Source organism: Mustela lutreola, chromosome 5, assembly GCF_030435805.1.
Source record: "Mustela lutreola isolate mMusLut2 chromosome 5, mMusLut2.pri, whole genome shotgun sequence".
NCBI classification, from domain to species: Eukaryota; Metazoa; Chordata; class Mammalia; order Carnivora; family Mustelidae; genus Mustela; species Mustela lutreola.
Window position 1 is genome coordinate 126,824,285 of NC_081294.1, and position 21,610 is coordinate 126,845,894.

Here is a 21,610-nt window from a genome sequence, read left to right on the forward strand (position 1 = left end):
GTTCTGGAGAATGTTCCCTGTGCACTAGAGAAGAATGTGTATTCTGTTGCTTTGGGATGGAATGTTCTGAATATATCTGTGATGTCCCTCTGGCCCAGTGTGTCATTTAAAGCCTTTATTTCCTTGTTGATCTTTTGCTTAGATGACCTGTCCATTTCAGTGAGAGGAGGTGTTAAAGTCCCCTACTATTATTGTATTGTTGTTGATGTCTTTCTTTGATTTTTTTATTAATTGGCTTATATAGTTGGCTGCTCCTGTGTTAGGGGCATAGATATTTAAAATTGTTAGCTCTTCTTGTTGGACAGACCCTTTAAATATGATATAGTGTCTCCTACCATAGTCTTTGGATTAAAATCTATTTTATCTGATGTCAAGATTGCCACCCCAGCTTTGTTTTGAAGTCCATTAGCATGGTAAATTGTTTTCCACCCCCTCACTGAAATATATATATGTATATAATTAGACTGGTGAATATAAAAGAGCCACACAGTTGATTTTGGGTGTATTTTTGTCTGTTAGGAGAGAATGCCTCCCAAAATTTTAAAGAAAAAAAACTTATATATATACAAAAACAAGGGTAAACACAACGAAGGGATGGAATATGACTATAAGATGAAAATTTTTAAAGTCCCTTTAAAAAAAGGATTGATAAGTTGAAAAAAGAAAAATAAAGGAGAGAATGTGATCAGGCTAGAGACTAGAACAAAGCTATATGCTAGATTTAGGGTATGTTCTGCTCTGTTAGAAGAATCTATATCCCAAAATTTCGAAGAAAGAAAGACATATATGTATATAAAAAATAAGGTTAAATACAATGAAGGGATAAAATATGACTATAACAATGAAAATTTTTTAAATTTTTAAAAAAGATTTTAAATTTTAAATTTTAAAAAAGATAAAATATGACTATAACAATGAAAATTTTTAAAATTTTTTAAAAAGATTTTTAAAAAGTTATTGATAAAATAGTTAAGTTAAAATAGGAAAGGGGAAATTTTTAAAAAGAATTGAATAAGAAAAAAAGAAAATCTAAAAAATGTAACTTTGAAAGACTAAAGAATCCTGGGGGAAAGCCATGAATTCTATGTGCTGTGTTCCCATAGCTCTGATGTTTTGCAATTCTCATTGATCAGTGAACTTGGTCTTGGCCAGAGGTTCTTGCAGATTTTCTGGGAGAGGGGCCTGTTTCAGTGATTCTCAAATGTCTTTGCCTGAGGCAGAATTGCACTGCCTTTGCTGGGGCAGCCTAAGGAATCTGCTCAGGTTCTCTGTAGCTTTTGTTTCCTGAATGCTTTCCGTAGAGTTCTGGAGGATGGGAATGAAAATGGAGGCCTCCCAGTCTCCCCAGGGTAGGAGCCAAGAGCTCGGGGCTGCATTCCTCAGAGTGACCCTGGAGAAAAGCGCTCAATCACTCCCGCCTCCCTGGTCTCCGGCTGCACTGCCCAGCCTGTAACTGAGCATTTCTATCTCTGGCCCATGGCCCTGTTTGGAGTCTCCAAACCCAGCAGATTCCTGCAGCATGCTCCTGCACTGCTCCTCTCAGTGGAAGAGGGGATGGCATCTCCCCGGATCTGCCTGTTGTGGGGTCCCTGCTCCACGAGGTATGCCTGACTAAGCCCTGGTTTAAGGTAACCCCGACCTGAGAGCCCACTCTTCGGTTCCTCTCTGTAGCCTGCTTTCCCACTCCAATACCTAGGAGCTCTGCTGTACTCAGACACCCCAGGCCTTTCTGTGACCCCCCCCACAGGTCCTATGACCACACTGTCCCCGTGAGGACTCCACCCCACGCTTAGCCTCTGGAATGACGTTCCTCCATGGAGCAGACTTCTAAAAGTTCTGATTTTGTTCTCCGTTGCTCTACTGCTTCCTGGGAGCCGGCCCCTCCCCACTGCGGTCTATCTTCCCATATAGCACCTCAGATTCACTTCTCTGCATGTCCTACCTTCCAGAAAGTGGTCGCTTTTCTGTTCCGAGAATTGCTACTATTCTTTTTTTCGATCTCCTGTTGAGTTTGTAGGTTCAAAATGGTTTGATAACTATCTAGCTGAATTCCTGGGACCCGAAGAAATTTAGATTTCCTACTCCTCTGCCATCTTGCTCCTCCCCCATACAAATTACTTTTATGACATCTTTTTCATTATAATCCATCAATGCAATTTAGTAAGAACCTGATAACTTTGCTTCATATAATAATCAGACTCTAGATCCCTTTCTTCAAAATGCCTACATGCAATTCAAGCATCTTAGTAGTGGCATAGCGGAGATTTAATTGACCAGTCATGAAAACACTATAGACTGCTTTGTAAAAAATTATGTTAGAGTGTCTTCCAGTTATGTTATTTTTAAATTATTTTTTTTAATTTTATTTATTTATTTGACAGACAGAGATCACAAGTAGGCAGAGAGGCAGGCAGAGAGAGAGAGAGGAGGAAGCAGACTCCCCGCAAAGCAGAGAGCCCGATGCGGGGCTCGATCCCAAGACCCCAGGATCACGACTCGAGCCGAAGGCAGAGGCCTTAACCCACTGAGCCACCCAGGCGCCCCTATTTTTAAAAACCTAACTCAGATTTTTTTCCTCTCATCAGTGATACCAAAGATGATTGCCTTCTCTTGCAAGCTTAATTTGGGCATCCTCCCCAAGTAGAAACTTCACCTTTCTTTGTATTCCTTTGATCTTCCTTCTCAAATGAGGAATAGCATTTTCCTTTCTTGACGACTCCTTTATTTCCCTTTTGGTACCATCCGCAGTAAATATGTAAATGTAGAATAACAACTCTTCTGATGTATATGTGCCTGTCCACTGTATCTTACATATTTGTTTTTTTATTTCAATGTGAGGATTAGTCCAATACCCCAAAATAAATGTCTTATGCACTGACTTTGATGGTGCTCAAGTCTGCTTACACTGAGGAAATTAGCTGACTTGCACTTTTGTGGTACAATATTTGACCCTCAGCTCCATCAGCTACTTTTTTGAATGTTATCAAATGTTCCTAAACAGTTTACAGTGCCTTGATGGATTCAAAAAAATAAAAATAAATATGAAAATGATGTACTATAAGGAGGTGAGAAAGATAAAGGGAGAACAAAGATAAAAATGGAAAAGTTAATACAAAAGTCATTCCTATTACATCTGCTCGAGGGAGAGAATTTGCCTCTAAACTTTCTAGCAGCTCATTAAATAAAAATCGATTACTTACATAATTCATGAGCCCATTAAACATTAAGAGTTCCTAATTATAAGACCAGAAAAACTTGCTCCCAAGTACCTTCTAAAAGACAGCAAGATGTGTCATTGGGGTCTTCAACGATATCCATTGAGTAGACAAATACCTTTTGCAGGTCTATTCTTACGTATGTCCCTTACTATAACGTGCAGAATTTTATGCCTAATATAAGCAAATGGCATGAAAAAAAGAAGAGTTGGGAAAAGAAACTCAGGGGTGTTACAATCCTGTCCTAGTACACTACCCTTATTCTGCTAACCTGGCTTGACTGAAGATGGTACACTAGAAATGAATGAACTCCATTGCCTTAAGTCTCTCCACTGATGATTGCTCTTAGCTGAATTTCATTTATTGAGACCCTCAGAGATTGCTCTGCTTAGGAAGTACCTAAAGAAGTACATCCTATACCTGGCTTTACTGTAGAACCACCTGGGGAATTAAAGAAGAAAAAAAGACAGGGGGCACTCCTTCCAGAGATCCTGATTTAGTTGACTTAGAGGAGTATCTTGGTATAGGCCATGCTTTTTAATATCTCTAAGTAATTCTAATGTGCATCCAGCATTGAAAACTGCTGTCTTTGAGAACAGCTGTTCCACTGTGCCAGTTACTATGAGTAGATACCTATATTTTCACATACGTTATGGTTTACAAATGTTTGGAGAGAGAAGATGGGATCTGGGGTATTTTAATTTTGACCATTAATACCAAGATCTGACTGCCTTAATTTCTCAGTGTTTTAAATTGGATAAATAAAATAAGCATAATTGACTTATTAAAAAGACAAAGAGAAACAGCTGGGCTTTGATTTTTTTACATTAAATTATCCAGAGAGTATTATTTGGGGGAGGAAAAAGAATTGCTCTGTCATTCACTGAATTGGCCCTGAATTATCATATGCATAAAATCTTTTGTTCTAAGCTTTCTTCTTAGTTTATCAAATCAGCATATTCTTTCTCAAAATTCCCATGCATCTTTAAACTCTCACTCAACTGTTATATAAATTGAATATTTAAGTAGGTGAATGACAAGGGAAGCCAAAGACTTGGTTTTAGGGCCTTTTCCCCAGACTGTCATCTACCTAATAGCTCAAAGTTGGTGTAAGTCAAAGTTGATGATGCCCATAGCGTACTTCTCAGATTTCAGTGAATATAAGTATCAGCTGTGGGTACTTATTTTGAGAGGACGGACTCTTGATCCCGTACCCAGAGTTTCTGATTCACTATGCTGGGTGGGGCCCAGATCTCTGCATTTTTAAGAAGCATCCCTGGTGATCTGGACCCAGGTGTTCTATGGACCATCTCCAAGAAATAAAGTCCCACAGAGAGTAGCCAAGCCTTAAAACAATTATTAGGCATACGAAGCCATGTTCTCAAATATATGGTCTCCAGAGAGAGAGGCCTAGAAGTCATTGACCCCACTTCCTCAAACCCACATCACAGAAACCACAGGTGCAAATTATCTTCACAGCCAGAACTTACCTACCAGCAACATCTCCCTTCCATTCCCTTAACAAGGATCATCCCAAAGACAAAAATACAAATGATGTCCTCCACAGGCCACCACGCTAGTCTTATTTTCTCCTTTCAAATCACACCTAAAGGCAAGAATCCACCAGATACATTTGGTGTGTTTTTCCTGCATCCTTATTTAAGGGAGCATATATATTCAATCTAGAGAATACACTGATGATGATAAATGTGACTCCTCCTTATAGACTTCCAATTTCTGAAACACCAATACCCAGAGATGTCGGTCATACCTCTAAACTAAAGGTACAAAACAAGAAACAAGTATTTTCTGTGCTCCAAAACTGAGTACACTGTACCATCACAGGGATTTACCAAAGAAGACTTGATAAGAGAGTGCCCAAGTTTGGACATATGAAGAAAGAATATGAAATAGACGAGTTTATAAAGACAAGTTTGACAATAAAAGAACTCTTTTCATTTTTGAGGAAAAGTGCGTTTTCTCCTATACACATACATACATAACCTGAACAAACCAGTTACTTGAGAATGCTTCATTTGGTTCCTCTATTATACTAACATCACTCTCCATGTCTTTAAAAATATATATTGTCCAGGAGCTGACGTAAGCATGCAAATGGATGAAACAGCACAAATGCACTGGTTCTTACGATTAACTTCCAGATAAGGAGGTAGTTCCATTCAGTAGTGCAGCCTAGTCTTAGCCAATATTGACTTTGGAAAGAACGCCTGGTTAAGATGAGAAAGTTCTGAAATTCCAAGCACTAGATCTTACTATACACCATTCTGAACCCACCTATAGCTGTATCTTATATGCCTATAAAATACAGACCATTTTATTAGTCAAAGTTCTTTAGTCATAAATCACAATTTACACAATTCTTACTTATTAAGAATTAATAATGATAATAATGAAAAATTGATAATTTATTAAGGTATAGTACTACTATTTATTCATTCACATAACTGAAAAACTCAGGCATGGCTAGATTCAGCAACTCAGAAGATGCTATCAGGAATTTGCCTCCCCTCGTCCCTCAGTTTGTCTTTCTTCTACAAAGGATTCATTTTCATGCACACTCTCCACCCAGAAGTAATAAAGGTGGCAACCAGCAACTCTGAGTTTAAATCCTCCCAGCATTAACTTTGAGGGAGATACCTTCCCTTTCTAAAGAGTTCTAATACATTGACTAACTTGCCTGATTTGATTTCTGTGCAACTTTAGAATAAATCACCATAGGCAGGGCAAGTGGGATATGTAGAACGAGAGCAGAGTCACATCTCACAGTAACCACACTGATGATTTATAGAGAATTTGTTTCACCAAGGAAACTTCAGATACTACTGCCAGTTGAATAAATGTTGATTCTGGTAAGAAAAAAAAACAGTAGACAGGCACTAATGTTCTATTTCTTGGATAAAGAGGTTTACTGAAATGCCTATTTGTGTGGTGCTTAAATTATTACATTAAAAAGGGACATTGAGCAATTAAGTCTGTACCAGTGTATAAATGAAAAGAGTCTCAAATTCCCACAAACAATACTGAATACAAGAAGAAGTGTTCAATTTGGATCTTTCACAAAAATAATGACAATGAAAAATATACAAAGAAAACAAGAGCAAAGATTTGAGACCTAAAATCTGTCTCTTATACTACGATTTCTACTCATCTAAGGTTGATGGAAACAGGTAGCTTCGAATCAATAAAAGAGATAGTTGCCTTACTTAAAAAAAGATAAATCATGGATGTTCAGTCAATACTATTCATTCTAATACAAACAAATTATGATGTTCTTTTGTCCCCAGTTCTTCCTCTGAAAATTTCAAAGCTATAGCAATACTGAAGACTGTCATATTGACTATCCATATACCCTTCGCTTACACTTAACAGAGATTAACATTTTGCCATATGTGTTTTTCTCTTTCTCACAGGTGTGCAATGCATGCACACACTAGTTTACCTCTACTGAGCAATTTGAGAATAATTTGAGGACATCATAACATTTACTCTCAATAGTTCAACACATATCACCTACAAATTAGGCATTCTCCTACATAACCACAGAAACATTGTTACACAAAAGAATTGAACACTGATTCCTTAATATCGGCTAATATGGTAGTCTACATTTGAACCCCCAGTATCTCTAAAATTCCCTTTGGAGCTTTCTATTTTTGATCCAGGATCCAATTAATATTCACATGATGCATTTGTTTCTTACAACTCTTTTGTCTCCTTTTTAAAAAAATTTATTTATTTGACAGAGAGAGAGCACAAGTAGGCAGAGAGGCAGGCGGGGGGTGGGGTGGGGGTGCAGGCTCCCTGCTGAGCAGAGAGCCCAGTGCGGGGCTCCATCCCAGGACCCTGAGATCATGACCTGAGCCCAAGGCAAAGGCTTCTTCCCACTGAGCCACCCAGGCAACCCCTCTTTTGTCTCTTTAATGTAATTCTTTTGCCATTCTTTTTCTTCCAAAACATCAACACTTTTAATAATCCAGTCTGGGGCACCTGGGTGGCTCACTGTGTTAAGCTTCTGCCTTCAGCTCAGGTCTTGATCTCAGGGTCCTGGGATCAAGTCCTGCATCAGGCTTTCTGCACAGCAGGGAGCCTGCTTCCCCACCATCTCTCTCTGCCTATCTCTCTGCCTACTTGTGATCTCTCTCTGATAAATAAATAAAAATCTTAAAAAAAAAAAAAAATAGTGCAGGCCAGTCATTTTGCACAAGGGCTCCCACTGTAACTTCATCTTTTTTTCTCATGATTGATTTATAATTCTGATGATGCCTACCTCCCACCGCCTCATATTAGGAGACACACAATGTCAGTTTGCTCCATTATTGATGATGCTACATTTGATCACTTAAGTAAAATGATGTCCAGGGCACCTGGATGGCTGAGTCGGGTCATGATCTCAGGGTCCTGGGATTGAGTCCTGCATCCAGCCCCCAGCCCCCTGCTCAGTGGGGAGTCTGCTTCTCCCTCTCCTTTGGTCCTACCCCCCGCAATTCGTGTTCTCTCTCTCTCTAATAAATAAGTAAAATCTTAAAAACAATAAAAATGTTTTTAAATGTACAACAAATTCCCCATTATATATGTTCCATTTCTACCTTTTCTTTATAAAGTGTTTCTGAGAGAAAACATTTTTTTGAGATTTATTTTTTATTTTTTTATTAACAAATAATGTATTATTAGCCCCAGGGGTACAGGTCTGTGAATCGTCAGGTTTACACATTTCCCAGCACTCACCATAGCACATACCCTCCCCAAAGTCCATAATCCAACCACTGTCTCCCTACCAACCCCCCACCCCAACAACCCTCAGTTTGTTTTGTGAAATTAAGAGACAAAGTAGGAGAGAAAGCATTTTTAAGATCATGTGAGTATCTACTCCCCCAAAACTTTTACCTAATAGTTTTTTTATCCATTGGTGATGTTTTCCTGAATCTATAATTTGGGGGGAGTTCTTAAATAATAATGGTTTTCTAATTATATTATTTTTTCTTCATTTATTAGCAAGCATTCTTCTGTAAATGACTGAGTCTTTATCTCACTCCAATAAATATTGGTAGCATCTGTTCAAGAACATAAATGAATCCCCTCATTTTATTTATAATTAGTATGATATATTCCCCAAACTCATGGCACAAATATGGTCAAATACCTTCTATCATCCTACTTAACTGCTCAGGTCCTCACCTTTCTTACTGATAGAAAGCCAGCTACCAACGTTTGGATTTTGGGATTCCCTCTCCTTTCCTTCTCTGAAGTGGTCAAAAAAACTGACGGATGGTCAGAGCAGGAAGGGGTGAGAGAGGGACAGAGGGAAGGAGAGATGAAGGTGACAGCCACATAGATTTTTATAAAGCATCTTCAGGGTAGTTATTACCAGTGTAGTGAATGGCTGACATCTGGTGGTAAAACAGTAAAAATTTGCATGGATTTGTACACTCCTAGAAGAGGGGCCATTTGGTGAATGACGGCTGTGTCTTCAAGAATAATTTAAAATGCTGCGAGTCACCCAGTTTTTATGTCCACATCATACCAAGCACCCAGGTATTTGAAAAGATCTGTAACATCAGCTGTCACATAGATACTGACAGTATCCATGTCATCTTTGACAATGGAGTCACTATTCTCCAAACCAAAGAACAGAAAACCATGAAATAGTTCAGCTACTTTTTCTTTTTAACATGAACACTTAAGGAAGGAAAAGTAAACATATATAATGGCACTCAAAATCATTTGCATATTTTGTTAACCCATTGCCATTTTAAGATTTTTTTTTTTTTTTTTTTTTTTTTTTTTTTTTTATTTGTTAGAGAGAGAGAGAGATACAGAGTGCAAGCACAGGCAGACAGAGTGGCAGGCTAGAGGCAGAGGGAGAAGCAGGCTCCCTGCCGAGCAAGGAGCCCGATGTGGGACTCGATCCCAGGACGCTGGGATCATGACCTGAGCCGAAGGCAGCTGCTTAACCAACTGAGCCACCCAGGCGTCCCGCCATTTTAAGAAATAAGAGAAAATTAAAATTAAGTTCAGAAAAGTTTAAAAAATGGGTGCTTGGTATTGATCCCTGGGAAAGAAGACACAGGTGATAATGATGCCAAAGGCCATTACATCATTGGCTAGGAGATTGTGACCTGGGCTGGATCTGAAAACTGGCAGATCTTTGTACAGTGCTGTGGGACTTGCTCATCTTCCACAGCTCTGGGGACAACGCCAGTCCCAGGTTTGTGCCCCTACTCATGAATCAGTTCTTGGTGGTGTATGGCAAGAAGCCCAACCTCAAGTTTACCAGTCCTCTAGGTTTCAACAGCCATGGTGGAGCCCCACAATTCCTTCTTGATCATTCACATGACCTTCGATCATTCTTGCTGTGCCTTCATGGTCACCAAGGAAGCCATCTACGACATAGGTCAGCACAACCAGGATATCATACATACTAATCTCCATCATTTGATTGGGCAGGTTGTGTCTATCATCATTACGTCTCTGCAATTTGACAGTACCCTGAATGTGAATTTGACAGGCTTCCCAACCAACCTGGTTCCATACCCCCACATCTACTTTCCCCGGGCCACTGACTCTGAGGCATCTCAGCTAAGAAGGCCTACGATGAGCAGCAAGATCACCAACACCTGCCTGAAGCCAGCCAGTCAAATGGCCAAGTACATGGTTTGTGGCCTGTGGTGTTGGAGGGACGAGCCAATATCAACACAGCCTTTACCAGCAACAGGATGAAATGCAACATCCAGTTTGTGGATGTTGCCCAACTAGATTTAAAGTGGACGTCAACTACCAGCCCTCTGATTGTCATCCCCCAGGGAGACGTGGCCAAAGAGCAACAGAGTGTCGGCGTACTAAGCAATACCACTGCCGTGGCTGAGGTCTGGGCCTGCCCAAACCGTAAGTTTGATCTCACGAAGCAAAGTGAACATTTATGTATTGTATGTGGGAGAAGGCATGTAGGAAAGAGAGGTCTCTGAGGCCCAGGAGAACTTGGCAGCTCTGGAGAATGATGGGGAAGAGGTAGGCATGGATTCTGTGGAAGAATAGGAGAATGTGGCTGGCAGCATGGCTGGTTTCAAGTTGTTTGCAATTAAATTTCCTGTATTAAATGATTAAAATAATAACTCTATGACTACTAAAAACCATTGAATTTTTACTTTATTTTTATTTTTTTAAAGATTTTATTTATTTATTTGACTGAGAGAGAGACAGAGATCACAAGTAGACAGAGAAGCAAGCAGAGAGAGAGGGGGAAGCAGGTTCCCCACCGAGGAAAGAGCCTGATGTGGGCTCGATTCCAGAACCCTGTGATCATGACCTGAGCCAAAGGCAGAGGCTCAACCCACTGAGCCACCCAGGTGCCCCTGAATTTTCACTTTAAATGAGTGAATTTTATTGTATGTTAATTTTACACACACACACACACACACACACACACACACACACACACAATCATATTCAAAACTGGCAAACAAAGACCATCCTCAAAGCCTGAAAACTCCTAGTCACAGTCGGGCCGTGTAGAAATCGCTTTGTATCTTCCAAAACTGAGTCATATCTCCTTCAAATAATGAATCATTCCTACCTCTACCAGGGGCCTCACTAATGAATTCTCTAGCTTCACACTTGTGAAAATGCCCTATAGCTGTCCTGCTTAGGCCAGCTGCCTACTCTTTCTCAGGGTGTCCTGCAGCCCTGCTTTCCTTGCTTAGGTAAAGGCCTACAGATATGGGAACATTTTTTTTTTCCAGTTTTATTAAGATATAATTGACATACAGTACTATGGGAACATTTTTGTTGTGTGTGGAAGTCTGCATCCCACAGCACAATTTCTCTACCTGGTGCCGTCCTCTTGCTGTACCCTCCTGCCCTCCATCTCACTGTCAGGCACATCTACTGCCTACTGTGGATTCCACAGCTCAGGGAGCCCAAGTCTGTGACATTCAAAACCTGAAGAGTCTCCCATAGGGGAGAGATGAGAAGCTAGCTATGGAAAGAGAGGAACTGTGTAGGAGGAGAACAGAAAACATTCAGCTTTCTACTCCTTCAGTACCTTCAGTGCCCATTCTGTCTTCCCTACTTGTACATGACCAGTCTTTCCACACAGTTGGAATAAAATTCTTTACCACTGGAGCCAAACACAGCTTCCTGTCAGAGTGAACTGAAATATCATATTGTTTCAGAAAAGCTCTGTATCCCAATGATCTTGGCAATTCAGGTATCTCAGTAAAATACATACTATGCTAAGACTTTCACGTTCTATTATGAACTGACTGGAATTCAAAGGAAGATTTAGGATTGAAGGCTAATAACTTCAAGTTTGTGAGGTAGGATAGGACATATTCCTAAGAATTTCTGATTCTTATTCTGGAAAAAAAAAAAGGTTCTGTCTCCAATTTTCAAATTGAAAATTGAGGTAAAAGTAGGAAATTGATATTCTATATAAATTACACTGGATTGTAAATTCCTTAGCAAAGACCAAGTGCTATGTGATTACAAAATAATATGTTACTGCAAAGACTAATGTTCTATCTCATTAGGTTTCTATTGGCAGATGAGAATGAGATTCTTGAGAACTTGCAGGCTTTATTTGTAGTCCCTTAAATGTGGCGTTCACATCTGGTATACCCATCAAAAGGCGGAAGGGGGCCAAATGCTCTGCTGCCATCATTCATAAAGCTAGGAACCTTGCTTGAGCATCTGTTCGATTGGCCAGGTAATATAAATAATGCCACAGACTATGTATAATCAGTCACCAGATGTCTTGGATCACTACCTCAGCCAAGATTAACAAGAAATGTGGCAGGTCAATAGCAAGTACAGATCTCTGTAGCAAAGAGAATGTCTTGGCCTCTCCAAAGGGACACATATTAATTAAAGTTTCATTCTGGAGAGTTCCAAACTGTGCATAAGTGAATGCTGAATTCCTATCCCCAGGACTCCAGATTCATATCCAAATATCTACCCAGTGGATCTACTCAACGTATAATAAGCATCTCAAACTCAACACGTTCAAACTGAACTTCTCTTTTCTTCCCCACACCTGTTCTTCCTAGTCTTCTTCATCTCCGTGCTTCTAGTCCTGCAAGCCTAAAAAGTTTAGAATCCTCATAGATTCCTCTCCTCCTCTAAAAGCTATCTCTGGTGTCAGCAAATCCTGTTTACCTTTAAAATATAACTGATACTAACCATTTCTCATCGCCTCCACTGCTATCCGTGCCGTCATCTCTCCCCTGAATTACCACAAAAGCCTCATAACCAGTCTGCCAGTGTGCTTTTTCTGACCATTCCTATTCCAGTTTGCACAGTGATTATCTAAAACAAAAATAGTAAGTCAGATCATGTCTCTTTTCTCAAACACTTTCAGTGAGCTCCCATATTAAACTAAAAACAGAGTCCATACAATGACCTACATGGCTGAACACAATTTATTTCACCCCCTAGCCTCTGTGGTCTCCTGCTATACTCCCCCTTATTTCATTCTAGGTCTCCTGGACCCCTTCTTATTCCTCAAAATGCCAGACACAGAAACACTACATTTTTCACTTGCTATTTCTTCTCTCTGGAATGCTCTTCCACTAGGTATACACATGGCTCCTTTTCTCATTCTATTCAGAATTTGTCATCTTCTCCTGTTAAGTTGATTTTTCTGCTCCCTATGATGTTTCTGATTTCATCCATGCTTTCTTTTTATGTAGCTTTAACCTACTCATTTTCATTGCATATAGCATTCTACTGTACAAATATGTCATAATTTATCAATTCTATTGATGGAAATCTATGGTGTTTCCAATGTTTTATTATTATGAAAAAAATCCTCTTATAAACATTCTTGAACATAGCTCCTGGTGCAAAATTGCTGGATTATAGACTTGCTGCATCTTCAGCTTTGCTTTGCTACATAAAGCTAAACTATTTTTCCAAAATAGTTGTGTCTATTGATACACTCACCAACTATGTATAACTGTATTATCTCCTCTACATCCTTGCTGATATTTTTAATTATTCCCAATATGGTAGTTTTAAATCATCTTTAATAAGGGTTTTGATCTGCATTTTTTTCTGGCTATTAATGAGGTTGAGCATCTTTTTGTATGTCGATTGACTGTATCAGGAATCCAACAGGGAACAAATGACAAGTTAGTAATCAAAGGAACTAAGTACAAAGATGTACATGGAGTGTAGGAGAACCCAGACTGTCCACAATAGTGTTGTTTCCACCCTAAACCCAAAAGGACAAGAAGAGGAAAAGGTTACTGAAACCCTAGAATAGTTCTTACAAAGCAGGAAACTATGGCTAAAAGAAATAGCTAGAGTGAGGAAGGGATCAAGGAGAATATCTCAACTTCATTCTCCTCTGGTCTATTGTCAGGAAGCTCCATTGGCTAAATCCAACTGGAAGTCAAAGGGAATAGGAACTCTGCCAATGCCAGGATCCTGGACAGAGCACAGGAAAAGAATGTAAAGTTGGTATGTAGGGGCAAACAAAAGGTATCTGTAGGTGCTGTTCATGTTCACTTTTCTCTCCTATGAAGTACTTGTTCAAGACTTTTGCCCAATTTTTGCATTGGATTATCTTTTTCATATTGATTTATATGGATAATAATTTCTATTGCAAATGACTAGTTTTTCTCGTAATCCTTATGACTTTTCTTTTTTCTTGTCCTAATATATTGGCTAGAGCACCTAATACAATAGCAGTGACACCTGTCTTGTTCATGATCTTAAGGAGAATACTTTCAATGTTTTCCTCATTAAGTATAAAGCTTACTATAGAATTTTTTCTTAATAACATATACTGTATCAGGATAGGGAAATGTTCTTTTGAGTTTGCCAAGAGTTTCCTGTTGCTCTTGTTGTTCTAAATTTCAAATGGATGTTAATATTCAGCGAATATTTTTTTCTGCATCTACTAGATCCAGGGTCTAAAAACTAGTGTCCTCAAAGGCCAAATCCTTCCCACATTTTTAAAAAATAAAGTTTTATTGGAAAACAGCCACACATACCTGTTTAGTACACATGGCTGCTTTCACACTACAATGGCAACAATGTGTAGTTCTATGGCCAGCAAAGCTAAAAATATTTACTATCTAGTTAGCCTTTGGCACAAGTTTGCCATCTAGATGATTATACAAGTTTCCTTTTTACTTCTGATCTTTTTGTTTAACTGGCTATTCTCAGAGTGAACACCCCAAATCTGCTCCTTGTCATTTACTGTTCCATTGCCTACAAGGCTTATTTTTACTGCTTGCATCCTGAAGCTTCCTTGCCACTTGCTTTTCCTGGAGGCTGACAAATGAGAGGAAATAGGGAGCCCCCGTTGGTCACAGCACTGACCAGAGGTTCTGGCAATAGACACATTCTTCTATGGCTACAAATACTGATGGTTAAACCCTCTTCCATAACTCCATCTCTCACTAAGCATTTCCTCTTCTTGCGCTTTCATTCCTATAGGTTTCTGGCTCCTACTGGTCATCAAAGGGATGTCCAACTATCCCTTACTGGTTCCATTAATCCTTCTTTAAATTGTTCCTTAAATTTCCTTCAGTTATAACTGTTTTTTGTGTTTCATCTCTTTCTTGCCGTGTCTCTTAGAAATGTAGCCATTAATTATACAAATTGCTTTTCTAAATCAACCTTTAATTTTGGGGATCTACTACTCAATTGCTCATAATGCATATTGTTATAGGTCACTGTATTCAGTTTGTTTTTTATTCTTTTTCGTGTTTGTATTTGTATTTATTTTGAAATTTTTATTTTATTTAATCAATTAATTAACATGTAGTACATTATTAATTTCAGAGGTAGAGTTCAGTGATTTATCAATTGCCACATTTGTATTTATGGGAGAATAACTTGTTATTTTCCTTTTTCATTCTGTCCTTTTCAGATTTTGATTATTACAATTATGCCACCCTCATGTCAAGACTGAAGGAGTATCCTGTTTCTAGACTGAATAGTTTGTGTAAGATGTAATACTATGTGTTCTTTAAATTTTGTTATGTTTGGCAAAATCATCTGGCTTATTATTTTTTTTTAATCACAGTCAGTTAAATTTTTTTTTAGAATTTATCCATTTTAATGTTTCAAGTTTATTGAGACAAAGTTGTAATATCTTCTATCTTTTAAATATATGTCTCATATCAGGTCCTGACCCTTTTTACCTCACAGTATTGTTTATTTATAAATTCCCTAGGTTTATTTTTTCTTAGTAGAATTGCTAAATTTTGCCTCAGTTCATGTCATTATATGTTCATTTTCTATTCCATTAATTTCCATTACTCTCATGATTTCAATCATTCCATTTTCTTTAGGCTTATTCACTTGTTCTGTTTAGATCACATTAAATTACGTTAACTCATTACTTTATAACCCTTTTTTTTTCCCCAATATAAGCACATAAGTCATAAATTTTCCTCTAAGGACAATTTGAGCTGCATTCTACAAATTTTAAACAGCTTAACTGAGATATAATTCACACAGCATATAATTTACCCAGTTAAAGTGAATACCGTAACAGTTTTTGGCATATTATGTTACTCATTTGATGGTAAATTATAGTAAAATATATATAATATAGAAGTTGCCATTTTAACCACTTGAAATCTACCATTCATTGGCATTAATTGTATTCACAGTGCTGTGCAACCATCACCACTATTTCCAACATGTTTTCATCATTTCAAACAGTAACTTTGTAATCAATAACCATTAACTCTCTTTCCCACTCCCCTTGGCCCTAGTAACTACTAATCTACTGTCTCTATAAATTTGCCTATTCTTAAATTTCATCAAGTGAAATCATACAATATTTGTCCTTTTTGTTTGGCTTATTTCATTTAGAATAATGCCTTCAACAGTCAATGACATAGCATTATTCAGAACTTCGTTCCTTTTGATGGCTAAATAATATTCCATTGTACATATATACTGCATTTTGTTTATCCATTCACTTGCTGATGGACACTTGTGCTGTTTCCACCTTTTGGCCATTGTGAATAATGCCACAATAAACACTGGTGTTCAAATATCTCTTCCAGTCCCAGCTTTTAGTTCCTTTGGGTATACACCCAGGAGTGAAATTACTGGTACATACAGTAATTTTATCTTTGAAGAACAGCCGAACTCTTTCCTTAATTAACTGAACCATTTTACATTCCTATCAGCAATGTACAAGGGTTCCAATTTGTCTACATTCTCATCAATACTTGCTATTTTCCATTAAAATATAGTGCAGCCGTTCTAGATGTGAAGTGATATCTCATTGTGGTTTTGATTTGCTTTTCCCCAAGTACTAATGATACTGAGCATATTTTCCTGTGCTTTCTGGCCATTTGTAGATCTTCTTTGGAGAAATGTGTAATTGAGTCCTCTGTACATTTTTTTTTTAAGGTTTTATTTATTTAACAGAGAGAGAGAGAAAGCACAAACAGGGGGAGTGACAGGTAGAGGGAGAGGAGAAGGAAGCTCCCTGCTGAGCAGAGAGCCCAGTGTGGGGGCTTAATGCAGGGATAGATCCTGGGATACTGGGATCATGACCTGAGAGTTTTTATTGTTTTTTAATTTTTAAAAAAATTATGAGTTTTTAATATATATTTTTTCTGCACTTTAGGTTTTGTTTTGTGTTGTTTTGTTTTTTTACATTACATAAATAGAAGCCATTACCTCTTCAAACCGTATTAATTACCCTAGGTAAAATTAGTGATTATTAAACATAGTTGGGTATGGCTTAACAGAGGTCTGATTCTAAGTCTTGTTCTGAAAGCCTACGCAGATTTGCCACTGATTTACTTCTAGCTATGATCAAGTCACATAAACCATCACTATGATCATTTTATCACTATTTATTACATAAAATTGAAAAAATGAGTAATATATATATTTGTAAGGATATATATCCTTATATATATATTTGTATATATATACATATATGTATCTCTTGATATGTACATATATACATATATATATGTATATATATTTGTAAGGATGAAATTCTAAATAAATAGAGCAAAACCCAGAACAAAACACTGCTCAGAAGCTCAGAGACTACAGATTTTGTATTATGATGCAATAGAAAAACGTGGTATTGGAGGAGAACTATTCCATCTAGTCTTTTTCCTCCATCGCTAATATGAAAGTGATACAGGGGAAGGATTAAAGTCAGACCCCCTTTCCTTTAGTTTCTCCTGATTCTCCACTTCGATTCCTGAGACTTTCAGAACTAACAGAGGCTTCCTTGGGATATAGGGGAGAGGAACAAAGTTGTCATTGACTATCTGGTCTCCTCCAACTACTCACCAGGCTATCTGGTTTCCTCCAGCTACCCACCAGCCAAGGCTCTCCTGTGTGCTCCTCACAAGACCTTCAAAGTCTGAACAGTGAGGTGGTCAGATACGGCAAGTCCCCTGGGCCCAGTGCCACTTAACTTCTAAACAAGTTGTGGCTGGGTGCACAAAGGAAGTAGTATTAATGGGAATAAGGAGAAAGGGGGTGAGGAGAACACTGAAGGATTGATTAGAGGAAGCAAAAGAGTCATTTTGCCTGGGCCTCACACTCAGGGCAAGCTACCAGTTTAGGTACTTTTTAATTTGATGGCACTGAATTGATCTTTGCCTGCTTAACATTAATTGTTAACACTGCACAAGGCTAGCATTTCCCACTGAATAATAAAGCACTTGTAGAAAATAAAAGTTTGAAAGAAGTTTGCTTTTTAAATGCTTACTTTTTTTTAAATTACTAATTATACTGGTTAGAAACTCCCACTGGAAGTGGCCCAGCCCTTTTTAGACATGTGAACAAAACACTGTTACAACTTTCTATATAGTCAAACAAAAGCAGAAGAGAATACTTACTTCTTTTTCAAGGCTTAATGTAGGGATCTGAACAAAATGTCTGTGCAAAAGGCTACCAATGAGATTTTGATTGAACGTAAGTAATGTATTAATTAAGAACTGTAGGTACTACTTTACTATCCAATTGGAACATAAGCTCTAGGAGTGTAGGGATTTTTGTTTCCCACTAATATAACCTCAGTGCCAGAACAGTACTTGGAGCAGAGCAAGCATTTAATACATATCTTTTTTGCGTGTATGAATGAATTCCATAGCTACATATGTAATAAGTTTTCTTTTATAAATCTCAGTGAGTTACTTTTTTTAGACAGTCACATAAGAAAATTTTACACTGTAAATGTTAATAATTATATTTAAAAATAATTTTTCAAGCCAAGATATTATTCTCATTTAAAATATATTTCTCTTCTATTGTAGCTCAGGATCTCCATTTTCTACTATATCATGTTTTTAAGTGTTCCTAAAAATACCACAAGGTGGCATACAAAACCTCATAGAGACATTTCTGGAATTCTGTCAAAATTTTATTATAGACTTACAGAAAAACCACCCTGAAATCCAGGCAAGAGGGATTTGCTTGAGGGCTAGGATCTGTTCCACTCTAGCATATGTCTCTCCCTACAGGGTGAGAAGACGACAGAGCCCAGGGACATGCCCCTCTTCACCTGGAGAACCTCTTCCAAGGCCTTCCTGGTCCATCCCAGAAGGGCAGGTGAAGCTGGAGAGCACACACCAAAGGTCAGGACTACTCAAGCAGTGCATCTGCAGGAGCTAGGTGGGTTGTCCTTGGGAGAAGACGGCACTGGGACAGAGGGCTCTCTGAGTTCATCTCTCCCTGTTCTGCCACACATTAGTGCAGGGCTTGAGGAGTCCAAGAATTCTGGGAACCTTAAGAAGGCATGTTTGACAAGGTAGGAACAGTTTGTTAGTGTGATTTGTAACTTCTGGTTATTTAGGTAAACGGTATGTGGACCTCCATTTTCACTGACAGAGCCCTGCAAACATTAGAGACAAGACTGTGTGTATACATAACTTGTTGATTGTTGTGTGTATATTTGCTTACTTATAATCTGTACTTGGTATTCCTACTTTAGAATCCCAAGATTTCAATAACAAAATCAGCAGTTTATTTGAATAGCTTGTATTGGCTATCGGGATTTAAAAATTATTCATCAAAATGGCCTACAATAGAATTTGTAAACAAAGGTAAGTACAGCAGCTATTATATTTATCTGTCACTATTTTGGTTTTTCTCCTTCCAGGAATATAGGAGGACTGAACTTAACGTATCCTTTGGTGTTAGGTGTGGCTATGTGACATTTATTTTAAATTCTGGTTTAGACTCTTTATAATAATTTTATTGAGATGTAACTCTCATATCATAAAATTCACCCTTTTATAGTGCACAATTCAGTGGATTTTAGTATCTTCAGTTATGCAACTAACATCACTAACTTTAATCCTTTTGTACCATTGCCACCTGTACCCGTTAGCAGAGTATGACCAGATTTGACCACTGCAATTTGAGTAGGAAGGTTGTATATAATGTGACAGCAAGTCTTTTCCAGAGCTAGTGCTGGGTTCACCACCTTGTCCCCTTGCCACGGTGGCTGGTGTATTCCACAGATGAGGCTCTATCAGCCTGCATCTTGGAGGATACAAATGGAACCAACCATTAAGAATGTGGCTAAGAAATAAAAGTTTCATTATGTTTACTAAGAGTCTACCATGATCCATGCACACAGGATAAAGATCTGTTTCATCAGAAACTACTTGAAGCGGAATTTTTTTACAGTGCTTAGAAATTGTAATTATAAAATGACTCATTACTAATCACCCCATTATAATGAAAAAGAGGCTATTTTGAATGAGATGACTATTGAAGGAAAGTTACTTCATTTGAGCTAAGAACACTTAACCAATTATATTTACCATAGAGGGTCCAATATGACTCCATCATGAACTTTGATCTGTTGATGGGAACATGACAGGTATCACTGTTTGGGACAACTATGCTTTAAGGTTTCCTTCTAGAATCCTACCTGGAATTTACTTGGTCTATGGTATAAGATAAAGCTCCAGATTGGTATTTTTTTCCTCCAATCTTTTACCCTCTAGCCTATATTAAACATAATCTTTCTTCTTAAATGAGTAATTGCAGTATCTCAGGTCTCCATATTCGGTATCCTATCACTATTCAGTATGGTTGATACATAAAATGTGAGATATTCTATAGATCTTAAGTATGCTCTATTCATGAATAATGAATGCTACCAGCATAGCTTAGGTTCCCATTACTCATCATCACTGCAAAATCGTTATCAATGACGAATGCCCATTCTTTTCTTCTCTCTTCCTCTAACGTACTAGCTGCCAGATTAAACTCCCTAAAATGTAGTTCTGATCGTGACACTTGCCTATACAAAAACCTTCCTCAGTTGGAGGAGAATTGGACTCTCTTCATTTGGGGTACTGAGTTAATTAAGCCTTATGTTGTGTGTAGGGTTTACATTAAACAAAACAAAACAAAACAAGAAGTAAAAAACCAACTCAAAATCCAAACACAAATTTTAAAAAATCCTCAGAAAATTTAAAAAAAACAAAAAAAGGTAGCTAGGTATTGTATTACTTTGCTAGGGCTGCCAAAACAAAGTACCACAAACTTGGTTGCTTATAAAAAAGGTTATTTATTGCCTCACCAGTTCTGGAAGCTACAAATCTGATATAAAGATGTTGACAGGGATGATTCCTTCTGAGGGCTGTAGGAAGAATCTCTTTCTATGCCTCTTCCTTAGTTCTAGGTGATTTAATGGTAATCTTTGGCATTCCTTGGCTTATAGAAGAATCACCCAAATCTCTGCCTTCTTCACATGGCACTATCCTTGAGTCTATGCCTAAACTTCTTCCTTTTATAAGGACATCAGTTTATTAGATTAAGACCTCATTCTACTGCAATATGACCTCATCTTAAATAATGTTTACATCTGCAATAACTCTATTTCCAAATGAAGTTACATTCTGAAGTACCAGAGTATAGGACTTCAACACTGGAATTTGGAGGTATACAACTCAATCCTTAACAGTATTTGAAGCCCTCCACTAGCTTTCCTACTTCCCTTTTCAGCTTTATTTTCCCATACCTTATTATGTCACCTTACACCTGAGGCACTGCAGACAACAAAAAGCTTTCTGTGAATCACTACAATACCTGTTCTGTCTGTTCATTTTTCTTCCTTTAATTCTTTTGGACCCTCTCATCACATCCTGTGCATTCTTCAAGGTCAAACTCAAATGATCCTTCTAATCCTTCTAAGCATAAACCCAAGATTTCTATCTAGAAATAACTTCTCTCTTTTTTGACTCCCTAGGTGTATTATTTGTACTTCTCTAATGGAATTTAGCATGTAATTTGTAACTTGTGTTATACATGGCTTATATTGGCCTATAATCCTTACCAGACTGTAAGCCTCTTATGAAGATAAGACACACATCTAACTCATCCTTTAGTTTTCTCACAGTATTCTTCAAAGTGCTTTC

General features: G+C 37.9%; 1 protein-coding gene and 1 pseudogene across 1 annotated transcript in view; one reads left to right on the top strand and one right to left on the bottom strand.

Moving 5' to 3' along the window:
* The first annotated feature begins 1,519 nt into the window (after positions 1-1,519).
* On the top strand, positions 1,520-9,953 carry LOC131831181 (tubulin alpha chain-like; annotated as a pseudogene).
* An 8,622-nt stretch (positions 9,954-18,575) lies between these two features.
* The window catches only part of GIN1 (gypsy retrotransposon integrase 1), a 29,562-nt gene continuing 26,527 nt past the window's right edge, over positions 18,576-21,610 (bottom strand). The window contains exon 8 of the mRNA XM_059175586.1: positions 18,576-18,961. Coding sequence (XP_059031569.1) covers positions 18,924-18,961 — 38 coding nt within the window. The 3' untranslated portion in view covers positions 18,576-18,923. The remainder of the gene's footprint in view (positions 18,962-21,610) is intronic.